Below are 24461 nucleotides of genomic sequence, written 5' to 3' on the forward strand. Positions count from 1 at the left end.
GGTCTCAACAGCAGGCCTAGGATGGCCCCACACAGGTCCCTGAGGCCCCAGGGTGACGGGCCACAGAAGAGGTCCCCACCGTGCAAGAAGGCAGGGAGCTGTGGGTGAGCAAGCCCTAAGGTTTCGGGGCACCAAAGGCAGATGGGGCAGAGTGGATATGAGGACGGACTTGGCCTTGCTGCCCGACAGCTCCGTGGGCCGAGGGAGCAGATGTGAGGGTGGTCACGTGGTCAGAGGGCGGGCTAACATGGGAAGAAAGGATGAGAAGAGGCTGTGAGCAGCGCAGGAGGTGGTCAGCAGCCAGGCGCGGGGCGTGGGGCCGGGCTGGGATCCGGGGGGTGCTGGGGGGAGACACTATCTCCCAGACTTGACAGCACAACCGATCCCTCTTAGAGTCTGTCCCCAGCGCTGGGCTGCATCGGGCTCCCCTGCGTACACAGCATCTAGGTTTCTGCCCTCCCAGCTCTGGCCTCCCTGGTGACTCGGCTGCCCCCTCCTTGAGCCTGTGAGCCATCTGAGGGCAGGGACAGGGCCGTCGTTGTTGGCCTGATGGCTGGCACACAGGAAGTGCTCTGAACCTTTGCAGTCTGGACCTACTTCTTAGGTTTCTCCTCTCTCCAGCTTTCACCTGCTTATGGAATAAATAACTCACATGAGCAGTTCAGCCATGGTCAGGCCCCAGGTCCATACCTCCTTGGGAGGGGAAAGTAGGGCTTTCTAGTTTCTAGCGAGTCTGGGGGATCCCTTTCCCATTGCCACTACCCCAGCGCTTCTCCAGCGCACAGCCTCCCTCTTCTCCCCTCCCCAGGTTTGGGGGATGCTGTTGGAAGCAGCCTACTAGTGTAAGCCCGCCTGTGGCTCGCCCCATTCCTCCCACTGCTGGGGGGGGCTCTGCTTGGCCCGGGAAGTGCCCTCTGCCCTCCCCGGAGCACGTGGCCTCGCGATTTTCCTTGAACGCAGCACTTTGTGACTTTGACGTAAACTTCAAACACGGCCCCATTTCCTATTTGCGCATCAAGGAAATAGGCCGAGTTTCACAGAAAGGGGCTTCCAAGAGCATACCAGGCCTTCCGGGCCCGTCCCTGCCCAGCTCGGGTGTGCTGATCTTCTGGGGCATCTAGGTGAGTGGCTGTCCTGTGGCCGCCTGCGTCCAGCACGGCCACCGACTGCAGGGCCTCCTGGGGCAGCTGGGAGAGGGGGACTCAGATTCCGCACCCCCCGATCTGAGTGAGAAACCCTAGTGGGGTATGACCTCTTTACACCTGGCCGGGCTGTATGAGGGGGTGGTTAGCTGGTGGGGGCCCGGACTGGGCGCTCGGGCTGCAGAGAAGCCCAAAGTGGTTTCTCGGACCCCAGTTCTTCATCTAGAACCAGTTGTCTGGTGCCTTTGGGACCCGCCACCTTGCAGGTGGCCTGGGCCTTGTCCATCAGCACATCCCCAGGTAAGTCATTCTGGATGAAGCAGCAGCTAGCCGCCATCTCTAGGGGTGGCCTGGGTCTGGTGGAGGAAGGAGGAGGAGAGAGTCAGGAAGAACTGGGGTACCAGAAGGGCTTTGGGGCTTTCATGGGTGGTATCCTACAGGAGAAGGAAGCAGACGTGGCCTGTGACCATCCTGAGGGAAAGAGGTCTCTCTCCAGAGCGCCAGCTGAGTGGCCATGGACGTGTGTATCCAGGGGCCCCACAGATGCCGGCTCAGTCCCTAGCCTCCTGCAGGGCCCCATCAGTGAGACAACCTTAGTTCCAGGAAGCAGAGAAATGTCCAGAGAAAAACATGTGCTCTGTCCCCCAGGCTCAGGAATATGAGGGAGCATCAATGGGGCTGTAAACAAACATCCAAATGCCGGATGGTTTCCGTGAGGGGGCCTAGGGCAGGCTCCAATCATTGGTAGGCAGCTCAGGTTAAAGGGGAGAACAGAGGTGAAGGAGTAAACAGCTTGAATCCTGCTCAACTGACGTGTGTCCTTGGCAAAGGACTGGCCTCTCTGAACTTCAGTTTGCCCATCTTTTAAATGCAGAAGCAAATTTTGGGGCCTAGTATGTGCTTGGCTCTTTGGCTCCTGACTGTTGGGTGAGAGGTTGGGAAAGCTGTCCCAGGCAGGGAAGGGTCTTGGCAGGAAGGAACGGGTTCGTGTAGTGAACAGCTAAAGATGAGCTTTGTTAGTTTCTTTTTTAAATATTTCTGTATTTACTTGGCTGCCTCAGGTGTTAGTTGCAGCAGGCACTGGAGATTGAGCTGCTTCATGTGGGATCGCTCGTTGCCGCGCACAGGCTCTAGTTGAGGCTCTCGGGCTCTAGAGCAAGCAGGCTCAGTAGTGGCAGCGTGAGGACTTAGTTGCCACTCAGCATGTGGGGGGCTTTGTTCCCAGACCAGGGATTGAACCTATGTCTGCTGCATTGCAAGGCGAATTCTTAACCACTGACCACCAGGAAAGTCCCTGAACATTGTTGCTGTTGTCTCAGCCAGGGCAGCCAGCACCCCGTAGGTGCTTAATAAGGCTTTGCTGAGAGATTAGGGCCTGCGTCCTATGACAGTGAGTCTCTGGGTGTCACCCGCGGGGGCTCTTCCCCTGCCAGTGCTATTTCCTGTCGCCACCTGGCCTCCAGCCTTGTCAGGGATGGGGACGCGTGCTGGGCAGGCAGATGGTGTTTTGTGTGCACTCTGGAGCCAGGAGGCCGATTCAGGGCCCGACTCTGCCACCCGGACTGTGCGTGTGCCGTGCGACCTTCAGCTGGTTCCTTCTTCTCTGTCCCTCCTTCATGTCCCAAACCCACGAATTCTCCACACGCAGTGTTCTTGTCAGGATTAGGCGACTGAATTGCTCTCGAGTGCCTGGCATACTGGAGGTGCTGTATATGCATAATGTTACAGTCTTTATTCTTATCAATAGCTCAGGGTGGTCTCATGGCTCCTGGAGGGTCTCCTAAGGGGCTGCAGCAACCAGCCTTTTCCATGCTGGCTGCTCCCCACCCCACCCAGAACATAGGGTCAAGGAAGTGCTTCTTTTTTAAAAAACATTATTATTTTAAAAATTTATTCATTTCTCTATTTGGCTGCACCAGATCTTCATTGCTGTTCTCAGGCTTTCTTTAGTTGTGTCAGTTGGGGGTTACACTCTAGCTGTGGTGTGGGGCTTATGGGGGTTTCTTGCCGTGGAGGCATCTCTTGTCATGGAGCATGGCTTAGGGCACGAGGGCTTCCATAGATGTGGCCCACGGGCTTAGTAGTTGTGGCCCATGGGCTTCGTTGCTCCACGGCATGTGGGATTTTCCTGGACCAGGGATTGCACGTGGGTCTCCTGAACTGGCAGGTGGATTCTTAACCACCGGACCACCAGGGAAGTCCCAAGGAAGTGCTTCGTAACTGGAGCCAATTTTGCCTCCCCCATCCCCACTGGGAACATTCAATACCATCTGGAGACATTTTTGGTCATGACTCGGTGGGTGTTACTGGCATCTAGTAAGACAGAGGCCAGGGATACTGCTAGACACGCTGCAATGCACAGATAGCATGAGGTCTCGCAGTCAGGCTCTGTTGTCCCGACTCATCCCACCCTTTCCATCCCCTAAGCTTTTTCCCATCTCCCTTTTACAGTCACAGAGCCTGACACCCAGAGAGGGCTAGCTCCTTGCTCTGGTTACACAGCCCTTAGAACCCTGGCAGCAGAGGTTGGAGTTGGTGGGGAGTGGTGGTGGTGGGGAGCTGGTCTTGGAGGCATGATTCAGTCAGTGAACAGACAGAGTCTGTTTGAGGTCTGAGGACCTGCCTCTGACCCCACAGCAGCCCAGCACTCCACACCCTGACAGTCATAGGCAGCTCAGAGTGCAGAAACACCTGGGCCAGGCATGCGTGGAAGCCCTGGAGACCCAGCTCAGAGTAGCGGATGCCGCTTTCCTTATGGCCATGCACTGGAGTGGCTAGTACTGGCTGCTGGGTCAGAGAGACCTGGGTTCAAATCCTGACTGCCACTCTTAGGCCACATGACTCTGAACATGACATTACCCTCCCCAAGCCTCAGATGTTTTAGCTGAGGAATGGGGAGAAGTGAGGATTAGATTAAACAGATCATGCTTAGAAGAGGTGTCATAAAGTCTTCAGCACACAGGCTATTGTTATTGTTGCTGATTTGACAAATATTCATTGGGAGGCAGTGGGAGCTACAGTGAAAACCAGACAGGTGTAGGCTCTGCCTTGGGGAGCTCAGGCTGGTCAGAGATTGTGGGGCAAACAGAGACACTGATCATACATGGCCATCAGGGCTATGATGCGGGAGGATGGGGCCCTGGGAGAACAGAGTAGGTGACTCAGCGGGGGAAGGATGGGGGAATCATGGAACATCTCTGCATGGAAAGGACAGCTGAGGGGACCTGAAGCACGTGGCTAGGAGAAACATGTGGGTGGCTTCCCAGGTGATGCAGTGGTAAAGAATTCACTTGCCAGGGCAGGAGACCCAAGAGACGTGAGTTTGATCCCTAGGGTTGGGAAGGTCCCCTGAAGGAGGAAAGGTATTCTTGCCTAGAGAATCCCATGGACAGAGGAGCCTGGCAGGCTATAGTCTATGGAGTCACAAAGAGTCAGACACGACTTAGCGGCTGAGCATGCAAGCTGTTCCAGGCAGAGGGAACAGCCTGTGCAAAGTTCCTCCAGTGGGTCCTCCCCTCTTCCACCATCTGTTAGTGAAGGAAGCCTCTAGGTCCGCCACTCCCTCTCCTCTCCTCTCCTAGGGAAGCTCCCATCACCTCTCCACCCTCATCAGACTGCTGAGTTCCAAGAACCTGCAAAGGCGTCCCCGCCCACCACAGCAGGCTACCTACCCTCTCAGGTACCTGGTATCAGAGGGTAGCCTCTGCCCACCACCAAAGTTTACTGGGCACCTACTCTGTGCCTGGTTGGCACAGGCAGGAGAACAAGACAGTCTCCACTTTCCTCAGGCTAACATGCTACCAGGGGACAAAGGTCTTGTGTCAACAAGTTGATAGAACATCACAATTTCCATGGTGAAGAACAGTAACACTGGGTCAGTGATAGAGAAGGGGAGGTGATTTTTAGAGAGAGGTCAGGGAGGGCCTCTTGAGGTTGAGACCCGAATGAAGTGACAGATGTTGAGGGAATGGTGTTCGGGCAGAGGAAACAGCCAGTGCAGAGGCCCTGAGGTTGGACCAGGCCCAGGTTGTTCCAGTTTTCTCAACAAGTAACATAAGGAAGCCGGTGTGGCTGGTGGGGAGTGAGTGAGGACAAGAAGGTGGTAGGGCAGATTGTGCACGGCCTCAGGGGCTGCTGTAAGGACCTGGGCTTTCAGCCTGAGTGAGGCAGGAGTCCTGGAGGGCTGCAAGCAGAAAAGGAGGTGATGGGACAAGTGGGCTGGGCCCGTGCTCAGCGCTGGGCAAGCCTTGCCTCATGGGGTCCTCACAGCCCCCCAGCACTGGGCACCGTCGCTGGCCCTGTCCTCCAGGTGGTTCTTGGCGAGTGTACCTCCCCACCCAGATCCACATTGCTGCTACCCATAGATCTGTGATCCCATGATCAGATCGCACGCCATGGTGTCAGAAAAAGAGAGAAGGGGCCCGTCGCCATCCACGGCACAGTGCTCACCACTGTCATGGAGACTCGGAATGGAACAAAGTCGGCGTTCTGTTAGTTGACAAATGTCTGTGCTGCCTCTGTTGTTGGCCTGTGGACTGGGGAGCAGGAAATGTGGCTTCAGGGGGGACTTGGCATCTTGGGCAGAGGACTGGGGTCTGTGAGAGGAGGCCTGGGCAGTTGGGGCTGTGCCTCCATTCCAACAGCACCGTGGGTGGGAATGCTGTGATGCCGGGCTGTGGGTGGCACACAGGGCCTCCAGACCTGGCTGCTGCCACTGCCCCCTGCCTCCCTGCCAAGTCCAGTTGGATCATCTCATTCTGTCGGCAGCCTGATGCCCTCAGTCTCCTCTCTGGTGTCTCAAGGTAGACATTTAACTGGGGCTTCTCTGGTGGCTCAGAGGGTAAAGCGTCTGCCTGCAGTGCGGGAGACCGGGGTTCAATTCCTGAATCAGGAAGATTCCCTGGAGAAGGAAATGGCAACCCACTCTAGCACTCTTGCCTGGAAAATCCCATGGACAGAAGAGCCTGGTAGGCTACAGTCCATGGGGTCGCAAAGAGTCGGACGCGACTGAGCGACTTCACTCACTCACTTGGACGCTCGGAGCCTGTTCTGGGCAGCAGTAGCGCTTCCAGGCTCTGCCACTTAGGTGTGGGGCTTGTTGTTGCTGTTGTTCAGCCTTTAAGTCATGTCTGACTCTCTGCAACCCCATGGACTACAACACACCAGGCTTCCCTGTCCTCCACGATCTCCTGGAGTTTGCTCAAATTCATGTCCATTGGGTCATTGATGCTGTGCAACCATCTCATCCTCTGCTGCCCTCTTCTCCTTTTGCCTTCAATATTTCCTTCTCAACATCAAGGTCTTTTCCAATGAGTGGGCTCTTCTCATCAGGTGTGGGGATTAAACAAAAGAGTCCTTCCTGGCAGGTCTTCTCAGGGCCCTTAATATGCTAATATGCTTCCCACAACTTTTCAAAATGCAGTTGGTCCCTTGACCTTTTTTCCTTTGAAATATATTTGGGCATCCTGTGCAGAGAAGGCAATGGCACCCCACTCCAGCACTCTTGCCTGGAAAATCCCATGGATGGAGGAGCCTGGTAGGCTGCAGTCCATGGGGTCTCAAAGAGTCGGACACGACTGAGCGACTTCACTTTCACATTTCACTTTCATGCATTGGAGAAGGAAATGGCAACCCACTCCAGTCTTCTTGCCTGGAGAATCTCAGGGATGGCGGAGCCTGGTGGGCTGCCGTCTATGGGGTCACACAGAGTCGGACATGAATGAAGCAACTTAGCAGCAGCAGCAGCAGCAGTGCCTAGAACAGATAGAGTTTAACCCTACCTTTCCCCAGAAAGGAGACTTGAAGGGTGGAATTTCAGACAGAGCTGTTTAGCCAAGGATCACGGTTTCCTCCCCTCCCCACAGGGCCTGGGCTGTGAGAATGAGCCTGGTGGTCTCCTGATGGAGCTGCAAACTCTGGGAAAGCCAGACGAGCATCTTTGAGCTCATGAGGAGCTCGCAAGCTCAAGGGGAGGCTGGAGGGAGTCAGCCTGGGCAGGAGTGTGGTGGGAGAGTATGGTGGGCGCGTCTCCTGGGAGAGTCATGCAGTCTGTGGGTACTTGGCTCAGGACAGAAACATCTGGTCCTCCAGGAAGCTGCAGACCGGCTAGGCCCTTCTGGAAGCTGCTGCGGTTACTGCTGTCTTTGTTATTGACAAAGAGACAGGGAAGTGGGGATAAAACTGAGGATGCACGGGAAGGCTCCGGCGTCTGGGACACCTTGGACTCAAGTCCAAGGTGGGCCATCACAACTTCTGGCCCTGGACCGGGTCCCCAGGGCCGGCCTCTCCCCACTCCCGCCTCCGCACCGACTTGCCTCTGGCTACCCAGGCTGCACCTGCGGCCCCGCGGGGCGGAGCTTCTCAAACCGTGTGTTGACAGTTTCCTGCCGCAGCTTCCGGCCCCAGAGGCCAGCTTCACCACCCCCACCCCTCCCAGCTGTTCCTGGACAAACCTCCACTTTGCTGCCTTGTCTCAGGTTCTGATCCCCTTGAGGAGCAGGGCTGTGAGTCTGCCAGGCTGGGCTGGCTGGACCTGGGGAGCAGAGAGGAGTGGGGAGGAGGTACCCAGTGGCGGGCACTGCATGGATTCAAGCATGGAAGTGAATTTGAACAAATTCACTTCAAATAGCGCAGCCTAGCTGGAGCAAAGGAAGGGCCGAGGAATTCAGTTATTAATAGATTCGATGATGTAGGCAGGAGGGAGCCACTGAAGGTCCTTTTTTATGTTTTAAAAGTTGTTGTTGTTGTTTTTATGTGGGTCGTTTTTTAAGTCTTTACTGAATTTGTTACAACATTGCTTCTGTTTTATGTTTTGGGTTTTTGGTCCCCGAGGGATGTGGGATCTTAACTCCCCCCACTAGGGACTGAACCCACACCCCCTGCATCAGAAGGTGAAGTCCTAACCACTTGGCCACCAGTGAAGTCCCACACAGTAGCTTCTTGAGCCAGGGAGGCCCTGGGGGAGAACTACCTAAAAGCAACTTGCAGACCCCAGAGCTTCAGCTCGTGTGGGAAACAGACTGTGGGGTTTAGTCAACCACAGGCACTGTGTGAGTTAGATCTGGATCTCAGGTTTTATTAATAGTAAACAGCGGGTGCAGATCAAAGGAGGTGATAGCAGCAGAAACAGACCACAGGGGAAGAGCTCTGGACTAGACAGGTGGGAGCAGCTGTGTGGGTAGGCACAGACAGAATGGCCTGAGTTGGGAACAGAGGATGGGGAAGGAGAGAGAACAGGAACCATCAGAGAGGAAGGAGGCAAGCTGGGGGGTTGGTGAAGGACTCAAGAGAGCCGTGATGCTCAAGCAGGAGTGGGGGTGGTCACAGTGTCCATCACTCAGGGGACCCAGCCTCCAAGAGGGTGCCTGGTGCCCATCAGGTGGTGATATCTTGGCAGCTGGAGGGCAGCCAGGTGGAGGTGGGGGGAGCAGATAATGACAGGAGTGTAGACAGCCCGTTCTTTTCCCTTTTTAATTAATATTTTTAGTGCCTGGTATGTCTATATGTGGGCTTTCCAGGTGGCGCAGGGGTAAGGAATCCGCCTGCCAATGCAGGAGACGTGTAGATGCAGGTTCAGTCCCTGGGTCTAGAGGATCTCCTGGAGGAGGAAAGGGCAATCCACTCCAGTATTCTTGCCTGGAGAACCCCATGGACAGAGGAGCCTGGCAGACTACCATCCATGGGGTGGCAAAGAGTCGGACGCGACTGAGCACACACGCACATCATGTGTATAGTTTCCTGCTGCCTGTCCTCTCTTTACTTAAAGTATCATTTACATACAGTAAAGTTTACCCCTTTTAGTGAAGAACTCTGTAAGATTTGACAAAGGCATACAGCTGAGAAACTATCTTAAGATACAGGCTGTTCTTCTGAATTCCCTCATACCCCTCTGTAATCAGTCCATATCCCGACACCCCCACTTCCCAGCCGGTCTGCAGCCTCGGCAGCCTCCACCTGTTCTGCAGCTCCGAATGGAATCAGGTGGTTTGTAGCCTTTTGAGTCTGGCCCTTTGCTCTCAGCATGATGCCTTTCAGGTTCATTCATGTGTGTGCAGCACCATGTCCTTCCATTTCATGATAGAGTAGGATCACGTGGGATATACTCCCACTTTCTTCAACTGCTGGAAAACGTTGATCTTCCCAACCCAGGGATCGAACCTGGGTCTCCCTTACTGCAGGCAGAATCTTTACCATCTGAGCCACTGGGGAAGCCTTTGAGTTCTTCCTACATGTTAGCAATCGTGAGCAGAGCTGCTGTAAACACTCCTGTGCAGGTCTTTGTGTGAACCTAAGTTTCCATTTTTCTAGGATGAATACCTAGAAGCCATCCTGACTCTTTCTATTTTTTTTTTTCAAACGTTAAACTTTTTATTCTGTATTGTGGTGTAGCCGATTAACAATGTTGTGGTAGTTTCAGGTGAACAGTGAACAGTTTCAGCTGCACATATACATGTATCCATTCTCCCCCAAACGCCCCTCCCATCCAGGCTACCACATGGTATTGGGTAGAGTTCCCTGTGCTGTAAAGTTCCATGTCCTTGTTGGTTATTAATTTTGAACCGACGCTTTTTATTTTAAAAATTTTATTATTTATTTGGCTGTGCCAGGTCTTAGTTGCCGCAGGATCTTTAGTTGAGGCATGTGGGATATAATACCTCGACCAGGGATCAATCTCGCCACCCTCTCCCCACAACCCTGCATTGGGAGCTCGGAGTCTTAGCCACTGGACCACCAGGGAAGTCCTCCGATTCTTTAAACACTCTTAAGGGATGATGGGAGCTTTTCTGGTGGCTCAGTGCTAAAGAATCTTCCTGCCATTGCAGGAGACACAGGTTTGATCCCTGGGTCGGGAAGATCCCCTGGAGAAGGAAATGGTTATCCACTCCAGTACTCTTACTTGGAGAATCCCAAGGTCAGAGGAGCCTGGCAGGCTACAGGGCATGGGGTCAAAAAGAGTTGGACATGACTTAGCAATTCAATAAAAACAATAAATGGGATGGTGACTGCATTTCCTGGTCCCCAGTTAATCACATGCCTGTAACTATTGGGACATCCAGCGCCTGCCCCCACCGTCCCCAAATCTGGCCCTTCCAACCCCAGTGTCAGAAGCCTTCTGGTTAGAATGCTGCTTCTGGGCCCTCTTCCTGAATCCAGCTGCCTTGATTCAAGCCTTAAATAATTCTCACTCAGTCCCAGTGCCTGTCTTTGCAAGTCCCTGAACACCAGGGAAAGGCAGCCTTTCTCAGTCCACAAAAGCTTTCTTTCCACCCCCTGCTTATAATTGCTGAACTAAGAAGGATGCCCAAGGACCCTTCCTTGAATGCAAAACTATGCCCGGGTGGCCTTAACTGGACCCATCTTAGTAGAGAAACAACCAGAAACTGTTATGGGCATAATTTTTTTGACATTATATAAAAACTTAAAAACATACAGAAAATGAGAACAATTCGTTGTACAAATTATCTACCTCTTAGATTCTACAGTGGAATTTTGCTATATTTGCTTCATCACATACACTTGATCCTCATTATTATTGGATTCTGTATCTGCCAACTCGCCTGCTTGCTAAAATTTATTTGTAACCTCCAAGCTCATGCTCGTTGCACTTTCACGGTCGTTGGAGGGCATGTGCAGAGCAGTGTGAAATTTGAATCAACTCACGTGCTGGTTCCTGCAGAGGCTGAACAAGACAATGCTTTGCCTTCTCGTTTCAGCTCATATTGTAAACAAGTCTCTTTCTCACAGTCTATTTGGTACCACATTTTTGTGCTATTTGTCCATAATTTCATGGTGTAAATGGTCCCCAAGGGCAGCGCTGAGGTGCTGTTTAGTGTTCCTAAGTGCAGGAAGGCTGAGCTACGCCTCCCAGAAAAAGTACGTGTTGAATAAGCTTATAGGGCTGTTGGCCAAGAGTTCAGTGCTAGTGCGTCAATATGATTATGTAAGGTGTCTTTAAACAGAAGTAAATAAAACAAGGTTATATACTGATCTGTTGATGAAAATTGTGTGACCAGAGACTTAAAGGAACTTAACCCCGAATTTCTTCTGGAAGCAATGGCTTAGTGCTTCCTCACTCAATACCTTATAGAAATATTGCAGACAGCAAGACTCAACTAAATCAATCTATTTATCCATACATCAACTTTTGCTTTTGGATGCCTTCCTTTCAAAATAAATGACAGTCATCACTACACTACCCATCACACCTAAATATTTCTGCACACAGATCATTGACTGGGGTTCAATATTTTATGGTGCCTTTAAAAAATATATTTTAAAATTTATTTTAAATTTGGCTGCATCGGTCCTAGCTGTGACAGGCACTCAGCATCTTCATCGTAAAATGAGGGCTCTTGCACTGCGGTGCATGCTCTCCAGTTGTGGCACTTGGGCTCCAGAGTGTGTGGGCCCAGGAGCTGTGGCGCAGGGGCTAGGCTGCTCCACGGCGTGTGAAAGTTTAGTTACCTACCGGGGTCCTGCCCCAGTGGATCCAGGGAATTCGAAGGGGAGACAGCTTTGGCGATCAGGATACAATAGAATTAAAGATATAAAGAGTGCTTAGATAGGGATAGCTCAGCGAAGAAATTCAGTGAAGAAAAGAGGCTGAATAACTTGGTTTACGTGGAAAGCCAATAAAACTCCAAGACAAGGAGTTTGCATCACCTACATAGGCCGCAGGCATCCTCCTGTTCTCCCAAAGGAGAGGAGACACTAAGGCCTCCCCTGTCAGATCTTAGAAGCCCAGGCAAAATTAGTAGGCATGACGAGCCTCCATTCAGCCAGAAGGTGAGAGAAAGAATGACATGGGGAGACCAAGCTTCAGTGAGCAAGGCCCGCACTTTATTTTCCAAAGTAGTTTTTATACCTTAAGTTATGCATAGAGGATAATGGGAGAAGGGGTAGAGTCATGCAAGGTCAGCAGTCCTTGATCCTTATCGAAGCCCGGCTTTCTTCCTGCAAACTTATCATATGCAAAAGTTTAGGTGATTTACATCATCTTCTGGCCAGGAGGCCTGTTAACATTTTATGACCCTTTCTTCAGAAAACTTATTTTTCTCTAAAGGTGATTATTGTAAAGTCAGGCGCCACCCTCCGAAAGCATTAAAGTTGCATTCCTATAGGGCAAAGGTGTGGTGGGCTATAACAAGAAAAGTATTAACTCAAGGGTCCAAGGTTACAAAAATTAAAGCTACTACTTACATTCCTATACACCAATTAATCAATACACTCCCAGGGACACAGTAGGTAAGGGATATGGAAACTTAGTAGCAAACATTGGCCCAACAAGTGAAAACCCTTCACCAATACAATGGCAACCCACTCCGGTGTTCTTGCCTGGAGAATCCCAGGGACGGGGGAGCCTGGTGGGCTGCCGTCTATGGGGTCACACAGAGTCGGACACAACTGCAGTGACTTAGCAGTAGCAGCAAGGATATAAAGAGTGGTTAAATAAGCTCAGTGAGGAAATTCAGTGGAGAAAAGAGGCTGAATAATTCAGCCAGAAGGTGAGAGAAAGAACGACATGGGGAGACCAAGTTTCGGTGAACAAGGCCCGCACTTTATTTTCTAAAGTAGTTTTTATACCTTAAGTTGTGCGTAGAGGATAATGGGGGAAGGGGTAGAGTCATGCACTAAGCCAGGCTTTCTTCCTGCAAACTTATCATTTGCAAATTTTAGGTGATTTGCATCATCTTCTGGCCCGGAGGCCTATTAACATTTTAAGACCCTTTCTTCAGAAAACTTATTTTTCTCTAAAGGTGATTAGTCAGGCACCACCCTCCAAAAGCATTAGATAAAATTGCATTCCTATAGGGCAGAGGTGTGGTGGGCTATAACAAGAAAAAGAATTAATTCAAGGGTCCAAGGTTACAAACATTAAAGCTACTACTTACACGAATTACATTAATCAATACACTGCCAGGGACACAGTAGGTAAGGGATACAGAGACTTAGAAGCAAACATTGGCCCAACAAGTGAAAAACCCTTCACCAATACAATTTCTAATCAGTCTTTTAACTGCTCAAAGGAATCTGTATTTAGACAGTTTAGAACATCTTATGCCTCTCACAGCTGGGGGGCTCTGAACAATCACACGTGGCCGGAAAAACCTATTCAGGCAGGCTAGAGGACTTCCAAAGGAGTTTGTAGGTTGAAACACTGTCACACCCAGGAATTATTAACTGGAGCTGTAAGTTAATGCTTTTTTCAGAGAGAGGTAGTGGGGGACAGCCCCCCGTCAAGTCAGAGGTGTAGGTGAAAGCACAAAGCAGAAAGTAGGCAGACTCTGGTTTTGGGGGTAGATGCTCGAGAATTTCCAGGGGGACTCCTGAGGCTCGATCCCGCCTTTGCATATGCCGAGCCTCCTTCCTCATGTCCTTTGCCATGGGTGGAGCTCCTCACGCTGGCTCCCGGCATCTCCCCCTTTTTTATTTCTTAAAACAGCCAGATGCAGCTCAGTCGCGAACTTCTGAATGTTCTGCCGAAGAATCCTGACAATACAAGGAAGAATGATTATGAGAAGCAAAATTAAAGCACCAGCAGCGACATAACCAAGGATATTAGACAGAATGTTTTTTCCTGAAATGAAGTTAGAGAAAGTGTGGAAAAAAGTCATTAGCTGCTCCAGCAGCGGTAAAATCCAGTCGAGAGTGTTCCAGGGTCTGTATTTGATTATGAAGTTTCCCTAAGTCCAGGCCAATGTCAGAGTTGTTCCAAACACCTGAGATATGATTTTTGATTTTTTCCCATTCATAATCTGTCTCGTTTACCTTTAAAGATGTCATGCATATCTACCAGTAATCAGCGTGGCAAGACAGAGCCATTTTCACTTTTAAAGCCTGTAACTCAGTCCCAGTATGCATTATTGCCTCCTCCAAGGCATCTACCCTCATCTCTAATTTCCTATCTATAGCTTCCTGGGTTGCTAGAGTTAGAGAAACATTTTTAGACATGGGATCAACAAATTGGGCAGTATGCACTTGTTGAGTCAATGATATTGCTGCCGCAGTAACAGAACTAATTGCTGCTATTAAAGCTGATAGTCCTAAAATAAATAAGCCCACAAACCATCGCGATCGCATTAAATCCTGTAGTTGTTGTAATACAGCAAGACCAAAATTATCATATCAATAAATGGTTACATCATAAGATAAGGTGGACGTTGTAACACTACAAAGAAGCAAACATATCGAGGGTTTAAACAAGATGAGAGCATACATTGTTCACAAGTCACTACATTGGGTCCACCAGTGAAAGTCATATGTACATTAAGTTTTCCAGAATCGTTGGTAAAGAGAAAAACATAAGGAGAGGGTACACAAGCCAAAACAGAATAAGTAGAATTAGTTTTTGGCTGGAGTTCGCGCTGCAGCAGCCTCGTCAGTCTCGCCGGGATCTCGATGTTTATCTTGCCTCCCCTGTCGCAGGCGCTGCCCCTGCTCCCTCGCTGAACCGCCTTGGGCTCAGCGGTGGCCAAGAGAACGCAGACAGACGCTGGCGGGGCTATCGGCTGCGAGCGCTGTGCGCTGGGCCCTGGCAGCCAGGCTGGTCCAGCCCGCGGCTCCCGACGCGCGGTTGTTCTGTGCAGAGGAGTGCCCCTCCTCTTTTGTGATCCAAGCAATGGGGGAACTGGATGTCTGGGGGACTGCAACATGGCGAATCAGCCTGTACCGGATCTAAATTGGAGAATCTGCGTCCTGTGGAAAAATACAAGCATATCCTCGAGCGCTAGTTAATAATGGGTCAGGACCCTTCCATTGTCCTGAGAGGAGGTCCTTCCATTTGACTAATGGCTTTGCATTTAATTGCTCCAGGCACCAATGACGAAGCATTGCAGTAGTTCCCACTGGATCAGTATTTAGAATATTTATTACGAAAAGAGCATGTTGCAAGATTTGATGGGGAGAGCTATACTTAAACTCCCCTTCTTTTAGTTTTTGAATTTGGATTTTTAATGTTTGATGTGCTCTTTCAACAATGGCCTGTCCCTGGGTATTATAAGGGATGACAGTATTATGTTTAATTTGAAACTTTATACAAAATTCCTGAAAAGACTTAGAAGTGTAAGCAGGAGCGTTGTCAGTTTTCAGAGCTTTTGGCAGGCCCAAATATGAAAAACAAGTAATGAGATATTGTATCACATCTTTAACTGCTTCCCCTGTACTAGCAGTTGCAATAACATGAGAAAAGGTATCTACAGTTATATGAACAAAGGACAGTTTTCCAAATGAAGAGACATGAGTTACACCCATTTGCCAGAGTACGTTAGGTTTGAGACCGCGAGGATTAACTCCCATAGGTGGGGCAGTGTAAGCAAGAACGCACAATCTCTCGAGCAGTCTCTCTGGGAATTTGGAATTGCTATCTTAAAGCAGTAGCGTATTGATGATGAAGTGAGTGAGAGGCTCTGGCCTCCTCAATCACAGTAGCCACTGTATTTCTGGTTAACAAGTCAGCCAAATCATTAAAGGCATTTAAAGGGCTGGGCAATCCGGAATGAGCCCGAATGTGTCCAGTGAAAAATATTTTATTTCTTTTCCAAATTTGTTGCTGTAATTTAGTTAACAAATGAAATATGGTAGTTTTATTTTCAGGCAAAACCGCAGTTTCAATGTGTGGAAACAGCTTGACTACATATTGAGAATCAGAATAAAGGTTAAATTCCTCATCTGCAAACATAGCAAAATCCTCTATGACTGCTGTTATTTCAGCTCTTTGAGCTGAAGTTTCCTGTGTTTCTAAAACCTTTTGGTGATTTTTAGTAACTATGGAGGCTTTACCGTTTGCTGACCCATCAGTAAAGGCTACCTGAGCATTTGGAATAGGAGACTGTTTGCATCTGACAGGAAAAATAACTGGATGTTTGGACATAAAATTAAGCAAAACATGCGAGGGTAAATGAGGCAAAATCTGACCACAATAATTTCCTATGGCAATCTGCCAATCCTCGAACATTAGAAGAGCATCAAGTTGTTCTTTATTATATGGAATTACAATTTCTGATGGCTCTTTACCAAATAATTCAATGCTCTGCTTTTTTCCTTTAATATCAAAGTAGCTATCAATCCTGGATAAGAAGCCGCTACTTTTTTTTTGGTTTGAGCGGGAAGATGGATCCACTCTAGGGGGCCGTTTTGCCATAAAACCAATTTTTTGTCTGGCTACCCCAATTACACCTATGGGGGTTTTATGGCAAAGAATTGTCAAGCAGTTGTCAATTTAATTTACATTTTAACAACATAAATTTAGGGATATGTTAATTTAGGTCTAATGTTTAGTTTAGGTCTCTGTATAAATTTAAATAATAAATGTATAACCTCCTTATCTCATTTTGGTATACAGATATACCTAAATGCAAAATGTATTTATATATGTATTTATATATGGCAACAAGTATAAACTTATTGACATATATATAAATCAATATACTTGAACTAATCTTTATAATTAATATATATTACAGCAATACAACATGTACATGGCTAATACCAACCAACACAAACCAATGTACTGCAATAATACATGTCACACATATATAATATAATTATACAGTATATAGAACATATATCATCACAGCACATCAATCCATACCAATATCAGCCACACACACATTATATTACTACAATATATATTTAATTATACAGTATATATAATATGCATATACAGTATACATATTAATTTATATACAAATTAATTAAGTATAGATCTATAAATAGAATTAGGTATACTTTATTATATTTTATTTATACCCATACCTAAATTAGGCAAACTGTAATTAGGCAAATATATTTATATTATGTATTTATAACAATATATAAAGTATTGTTAATTGTACCACCTGTTGATAACTAAGAAATTGAGAAAACCCTTCTCTGAGTATCTCTTATTTGAGACAGCACGTCCCTCCCCCATAGGGTAAAGGGGAGCATAGGAACTACATAGGGTTGGAAAGTTCCACAGGTATTCTCAAACTGCCAATCTAACATTTTTGAACTTTTAACTACTGTGGGGGCTTGAGGGCAAATGAAACAAAATTTGACCCCTGAAATCTATCAGGGCAACTTGCCAATCATCACTATTTTGTAAAAGACTTGTAGTTGATGCTTATTGAATGGAATTATTATATTTGCTACTTCTTTTCTAAAAAGTTCCACACTTCTTTTTTCCTCCTTTTATAATTAATTGTGCCACCAAGCTGGGATAAGATAAAACTATTTTTCTTGGAGTCATTGGTAGATGGAACCAATGGGCCTTTTTGTCACAAGCACCTTGTAGGTGTATGTTTTGTGGCAAGAATAATTTAATCTCATCTTTTGGTAATATTAATCCTAATTAACTGATCATTTAAAGTCTCATCTACTTTAACAAGAGCCGACTCTGTCTCATTAGTCAACTTTCTCTTAGAACTGGAATTAGGATCGCTTTTTAAGCAATCAAAGGCTTTAAATCTGCAGTAGTCAGTTTTAAATGTGGGCGTATCCAATTAATGTTCCCTAATAATTTTTGGAAATCATTTAAAGTTAGTAAACAATCTCTCCGTAGCTTCAAAGGGGCATTATCAGTTTTCAAAACTTTTGGCAGGCCTAAATATGAGAAGCAAGTAAAGAGGTGTTGCACAACATCTTTATAAGCTTTTCCAGTTATCGTTTTGTAACCTAAATCTGGTCTATAGCTTTTTAGATGACAAGCAACCATCTAATCTTTGCTTGAATACTTCCAGCAACGGGGAACTCACTACTCTTCAAGGTTTTAAACTCTCCCTCACCTTTTTCTCTACAGCATTCCCACCCCGCATACCACTTTCTCTTATCCCACCAACTCATTTTCAGTAGTATGTGTTGGCCAGGAGCTGGGCCAGTCTTTCCCAGCAATGTTAAGAGACGTCTGTTCCTGTGTCTAATAGCCCTGACATTTTATTTTCTTAAATTAAAAAAAAATTTTTAAAGGCCTAGAAGCTGTAATTTCCTGTACCCAAAAAGCTAGATCACTAGATCTAAATGCTCTGTAGCTCTTAGCTTGAGAAGTCAAGTTTTTTCCTGTCTGATAAGGTAAAGGCAAAAGCTGTGTTACTCTTAGGCCTTTATTAATTTGCACAGTTTTAGTAGGTGGCGAGGTCAAAAATTTTAATTTCTCAATATAATCAGAATCTACTACACTATGCACCACCGAAATTCCTTGAAAAGAAAGCAAGCCACGCCCTAGCACAAGTCCTACAATGCCCTCAGGTAGGGGGCCAGCCACTCCCACTGGAATCCGAGCAACCAGCAGGTCAGGGGTTAATACTGTTGCTAAATCCCCTTACCGTTCTGCTTGGTCATAAGAGAAACACTTTTTATTTGTAGAATCCTTTTCTATTACGATTATTTTTCTTTCCTTTTTTCTTTATCTTTTTCACTTTTTTCTTTTTCTCTCTCTCTTTGGGTGAGGCCCCCCTGAGGGGTTTTTCTGCAAGGAGCAGGCTCTGTATATTGTGTATTCTTTAAAAGCTCCTTTGTTTAAAAGAAAAAAAAATTTTTTTAAATCTTTTTCAGCCTTAGGCAATGCTCTGGGAAGCTTTGGATGTAAACTGGGGAATTCCTAGGCCCTGGGAGGTGCAAGCGGAGGTGGGGTAGTTGCCTTAAATCAGAAATTGTTGGATAAATTTTTAAAGGTTTGTGTAGAGGGGGAGGGGGCTCGCCAGGATGCCCGGCTGCAGCATCCTGTAAGCCCTCTCCTTCCTCGGGAGGCAGAGCACAGTCTCCCTTTCCTTCGTCAATGGCAGAAAATATGATCTGTGCAGAAGGTGGAGACCCACTACCATCCACCGCTATAGCCTCTCCCATAGGCTATCCAACAGCCTCATGACGGGGGTCCAGAACATTTTAAATCATATTTATAGGATAAGTGTTTAGTTGTTTTTTTACCTTCACCCAAGTATCTAAATTAACAGTACCCTCTTCTGGAAACCAAGGACACTATTCTTGTACAAATGAAAAAAATGATTGAATGGTAGATTTTTTAACTTTGATTCCTCTCTTACTTAATAACTGCAAAATTACTCCTATAAAGAGCTGTCTTTCATTTGATTCAGTGTTACCCATGTCAGAAAATTAAGTATAGTAGAAGATTTAGGTTTAGTTTTCAAAGATCAGGTTTCTTTCAACCTTTTAACTCTAGAAACCATGTTTTCTCTCAAACCCCTTTGACACTTTCAATAAAAACCGGGTTTTCTCTCAAACCCCTTTAACACTTCCCACCACTACTCGCCCTGTCTGTTCTACAGTGGGGTCCGCAGCACCCTGGATGGGGGCCTATCAGTCCCGTAAATTCAACAGTTTCTCAACACTTTTTCTGAGGTAGCTACCTTCGAATTAGCCTGTTCTGGGCTCCACTTGCCGGGGTCCAGCCCCGATGAATCCAGGGAATTCGAAGTGGGGACGGCGTCGGCGAGGATCAGGAAACAATTGCTTAATTAAACGTTAATTAAGGATATAAAGAGTGGTTAAATAAGGATAGCTCAGTGAGGAAATTCAGTGGAGAAAAGAGGCTGAAATAAGGATAGCTCAGTGAGGAAATTCAGTGGAGAAAAGAGGCTGAATAATTCAGCCAGAAGGTAAGAGAAAGAACGACATGGGAAGACCAAATTTCGGTGAACAAGGCCCGCGCTTTATTTTCCAAAGTAGTTTTTATAACTTAAGTTATGCACAGAGGATAATGGGGGAAGGGGTAGAGTCATGCAGTAAGCCAGGCTTTCTTCCTGCAAACTTATCATATGCAAAAGTTTAGATGATTTGCATCATCTTCTGGCCCGGAGGCCTGTTAACATTTTAAGACCCTTTCTTCAGAAAACTTATTTTTCTCTAAAGGTGATTAGTCAGGCGCCACCCTCCAAAAGCATTAGATAAAGTTGCATTCCTATAGGGCAAAGGTGTGGTGGGCTATAACAAGAAAAAGAATTAATTCAAGGGTCCAAGGTTACAAACATTAAAGCTACTACTTACACGAATTACATTAATCAATACACTGCCAGGGACACAGCAGGTAAGGGATATGAAGACTTAGCAGCAAACATTGGCCCAACAAGTGAAAAACCCTTCACCAATACAATTTCTAATCAATCTTTTAACTGCTCAAAGGAATCTGTATTTAGACAGTTTAGAACATCTTATGCCTCTCACAGTTGGGAGGCTCTGAACAATCACATGTGGCCGGAAAAACCTATTCAGGCTGGCTAGAGGACTTCCAAAGGAGTTTGTATGTTGAAACACTGTCACACCCAGGAATTATTAACTGGAACTGTAAGTTAATGCTTTTTTCAGAGAGAGGTAGTGGGGGACAGCCCCCCGTCAAGTCAGAGGTGTAGGTGAAAGCACAAAGCAGAAAGTAGGCAGACTCTGGTTTTGGGGGTAGATGCTCGAGAATTTCCAGGGGGACTCCTGAGGCTCGATCCCGCCTTTGCGTATGCCGGGCCTCCTTCCTCATGACCTTTGCCACGGGTGGAGCTTCTCACCCTGGCTCTCGGCAAATGGTCAGGCTCCTTTGGTGAGCAAAGGTTGTTCCAGCTGCAGGGCCTTTGTACTTACTGTTCCCTCTGCCTGATGCTTTTTGAGAAGTGGGATCCTCTTTATCCTTCAGATCTCAGCTCACATGCTACCTCCTCAGAGATTGTGACCATCCCGACTACAGCGGCTTCTTTCTTGGTCTCACTCTATTTCCTTTAAAACACTGACTTCAATCTGTAATTATTATTTTTGTCTCTTCTTTGTTTATTGCATCCTCCCTCCCTCAGACTGTCATCTCGGGGAGGGCAGAGACCATGTCTGTCTTAGTCACCCATATCTCCAGCCTGAAACACAGTAAGAATCCAACACGTGTTTGGGAGATAGATGTGCCCGGTGCGTGTGTGTGTACAGGCCAGTGAGGGGTGCCTGGGTGCTCCGGACTAGGTCTGAAAAGTCAAAGGCTGGTTTGGGACTCCCCAGTCTGAGTCCAGCAGGGTAAGGCGCCTTTCCAATTTGACTTCAGCACAAATCAGGCTCTGCATAACTGGTACACACAGCTGTGCTGCACAGATGCCCTTTAACGAGGGGTCTCTCCTCCTATCTCTGGGTCCAATGGATGGGTTCAGGAAGGGAAACCAAGGCCCTGACTTGCCCTCAATCCCGTTTTGAACCCACAGGGTCTGGAGAGGCGCAAGGCCACGCACCCTGCACAGGGCGGCGGCGGCGATGCCGGACCCCGCGGCGCACCTGCCCTTCTTCTACGGCAGCATCTCGCGCGCCGAGGCCGAGGAGCACCTGAAGCTGGCGGGCATGGCCGACGGGCTCTTCCTGCTGCGGCAGTGCCTGCGCTCGCTGGGCGGCTACGTGCTGTCGCTTGTGCACGAAGTGCGCTTCCACCACTTCCCCATCGAGCGCCAGCTCAACGGCACCTACGCTATCGCGGGAGGAAAGGCGCACTGCGGCCCGGCTGAGCTCTGCGAGTTCTACTCACGCGACCCCGACGGGCTGCCCTGCAACCTGCGCAAGCCGTGCAACCGGCCGTCGGGGCTCGAGCCGCAGCCCGGGGTCTTCGACAACCTTCGCGATGCCATGGTGCGCGACTACGTGCGCCAGACTTGGAAGCTGGAGGTGAGAGCGCGGGGTGCGAGAAGCGAGCCCTGGGGGAGCTTGGCCAGAGTGCAGCTGTTTCAGGAGGGGGCAGGTCTTTGGTGGACGGGGCTGGGGAGGGGCTTGGGGCGCAGCCAGATGGGCGGGCCTTGAGAAGGTGGGACCGAGGAGGGCGGGCCCTGGGGTCGAGGGAGCAATGGGAGTTGGTGAGAGCGGCCGTCTTCGCCAGCCTGCGCTGGGCTTTGCTGCGCCCATTTTAGACGCTAGAGGGGTGGGGCCTGGTTGGGGGCAGGACCTGGGAGGAGACCTCGGAGGCAGGGGCCTGAGCGACGCTATGGTGCTTATCCGAGGCAAAGCGTAAGTCTGGGAAAGTTGAGGCCGCTCTGAGTCCGGAACGGACGAGGTCGGGAGCTGGGCTTGGGCTGGGAGCGGGGTCCAAGAACGGATGGTGGGAGCAGTGCCCTGAGGTAAGTTGGCCGGCAGGGGAAGTGGCTTGTGGTCTTCGACAGCCTGCACTGCCCGATTACCCGTGTCAGGTCTTCAAGTGGGAGATGAGAGTGGGGCCTATTAGAAGGCGGGGCCTGGGCCGTGGCCCGTGCGCGGGGCCTGGATGGATGGGAGCGGGACCATACAGATGAGAGGAGGGGTGGCTGTCCTCATCAGCCTAAAAGACTTACGTCCTAGGCGTGCCTGAGTTGGGAGTGTCCAGGAGATGGAAGAGGGGTCCCGTGGCGCGCACTTAACGACACTTACATGTCTTCTTCACCCTCTCTTCCCCAGGGCGAGGCCTTGGAGCAAGCCATCATCAGCCAGGCACCCCAGGTGGAGAAGCTCATTGCCACGACAGCTCACGAACGGATGCCCTGGTACCACAGCAGCCTGACGCGCGAGGAGGCTGAGCGCAAACTCTACTCGGGCTCCCAGACCGACGGCAAGTTCCTGTATGTGGGGCTTGGGGCTGGGGTTTTGGGGGGGTGAGGCTGGGGTGGACCTCAGTGTGCAGGTGGGTAATGAGGGGGTGTGCCTGTGGTCACACGTGCGAGTGACTCCAGAGTTAGGCGGCCTGGGTTGAAAGCCAGCGTCTGCTACTTGCAGCTGGGCTCGCTGGGCAAGTATCAGAACTGCTTGCTTGCATTAACTCTTCTGCATTCACCAAATATTTACTGAGCACCTACTATGTGCCAGGCACTGTTCCAGGCATTGAGGGCATGGCAGTGCACAGTTTAGATTAGATCAGTCGCTCAGTCGTGTCTGACTCTTTGCGACCCCATGAATCGCAGCACGCCAGGCCTCCCTGTCCATCACCAACTCCCGAGTTCACTCAGACTCACGTCCATCGAGTCGGTGATGCCATCCAGCCATCTCATCCTCTGTCGTCCCCTTCTCCTCCTGCCCCCAATCCCTCCCAGCATCAGGGTCTTTTTCAATGAATCAACTCTTCGCATGAGGTGGCCAAAGTACTGGAGTTTCAGCTTTAGCATCATTCCTTCCAAAGAAATCCCAGGGCTGATCTCCTTCAGAAAGGACTGGTTGGATCTCCTTGCAGTCCAAGGGACTCTCAAGAGTCTTCTCCAACACCACAGTTCAAAAGCATCAATTCTTCTGCTCTCAGCCTTCTTCACAGTCCAACTCTCACATTCATACATGACCACTGGAAAAACCATAGCCTTGACTAGATGGACCTTTGTTGGCAAAGTAATGTCTGCTTTTTAATATGCTATCTAGGTTGGTCATAACTTTCCTTCCAAGGAGTAAGCGTCTTTTAATTTCATGGCTGCAGTCACCACAAGACAGACCCAAATCCAGTGTCCTTACGGAGCAGGCGGACAAAAAGCGAGGGATCACTAAAACATGAGTATGTCAGATGGTGGCAAGTGCCGTGTGTGGAGCTGGGCAGGGGGAGCTGGACAGGGGGTTGCAAGCTGAGCTTAGGTGGCCAGAGAAGGTGACTTTTGCGTAAAGAACTGAAGGAGGTGATAAGTGGGCTGTCAGCTCTCTGGGAGGTGTTTCTGGCAAGTACTCAGACCGGGAGGAGGTTCTTGGCATGTTCCAGAAGCAGTGAGGCCAGCATGCTTGGAGCTGAGTTAGTGACACGTGGAGTGGGAGGGCTTCCCCGGTGGCAGTAGTGGTGAAGAACCTGCCTGCCAGTGCAGGAGACATGAGATCCCTCGGTTGGGAAGATCCCCTGGAGAAGGAAATAGCAATCCACTCTGGTATTCTTGCCTGGAGAATCCCATGGACAGAGGAGACTGGCAGGCTACAGTCCATGGGGTCACACAGAGTTGGACACAACTGAAGCGACTTAGCACCCACGCATGCATGGAGTGGGAGAGGGTGAGGCCAGGGAGGTGACTTTGGCTTTGATCCTGAGTGAGGTCAGCGCCCTGAGGGAGCATTGAAACTGCTCTGTGGATGACGATAGTACTAACCCAAGGATCTGTTAGGGGAATGCACCAATTAATATGTGTTAAGCAGTCTTAAACAGAAGAGGGTGACAGAAGACGACATGGCAGGATGGCATAACCGATGCAATGGACATGAACTTGGGCAAACTCTGGGAGATGGTGAAACAGGGAAGCCTGGTGTGCCGTAGTCCATGGGGCTGTGAAGAGTCAGATGTGACTTGGTGACTGAACAACAACAAGCAAAAGTCAAGTATCTGGCATATACTAAAAGCGCACTGAATGTTAGTATATGTGGGTAAATGCAGTGTCTCTGCCTGAGCCTGAGCCA

General features: G+C 49.0%; 1 protein-coding gene and 1 long non-coding RNA gene across 5 annotated transcripts in view; one reads left to right on the top strand and one right to left on the bottom strand.

Annotated features, from left to right (window-relative positions):
- Positions 1 to 1000: 1000 nt before the first annotated feature.
- Positions 1001 to 24461, top strand: part of LOC129622765 (tyrosine-protein kinase ZAP-70) — a 40280-nt gene continuing 16819 nt past the window's right edge. Inside the window, exons 1-3 of one of the 4 annotated variants that reach the window (XM_055539382.1) lie at positions 1001 to 1121; positions 21299 to 21749; positions 22509 to 22669. In XM_055539382.1, coding sequence (XP_055395357.1) covers positions 21348 to 21749; positions 22509 to 22669 — 563 coding nt within the window. In that variant the 5' untranslated portion in view covers positions 1001 to 1121; positions 21299 to 21347. The other 3 variants (XM_055539381.1, XM_055539383.1, XM_055539384.1) reach the window with 3 other exon arrangements.
- On the bottom strand, positions 12678 to 21551 carry LOC129622767 (uncharacterized). The gene is made up of 2 exons (XR_008700127.1): positions 20703 to 21551; positions 12678 to 13631 (listed from the first exon to the last, which is right to left on the bottom strand). It is a non-coding gene; the product is annotated as an uncharacterized LOC129622767 (long non-coding RNA).

This window comes from Bubalus kerabau, chromosome 11 (genome assembly GCF_029407905.1).
Source record: "Bubalus kerabau isolate K-KA32 ecotype Philippines breed swamp buffalo chromosome 11, PCC_UOA_SB_1v2, whole genome shotgun sequence".
In the NCBI taxonomy this organism is placed as follows: domain Eukaryota; kingdom Metazoa; phylum Chordata; class Mammalia; order Artiodactyla; family Bovidae; genus Bubalus; species Bubalus kerabau.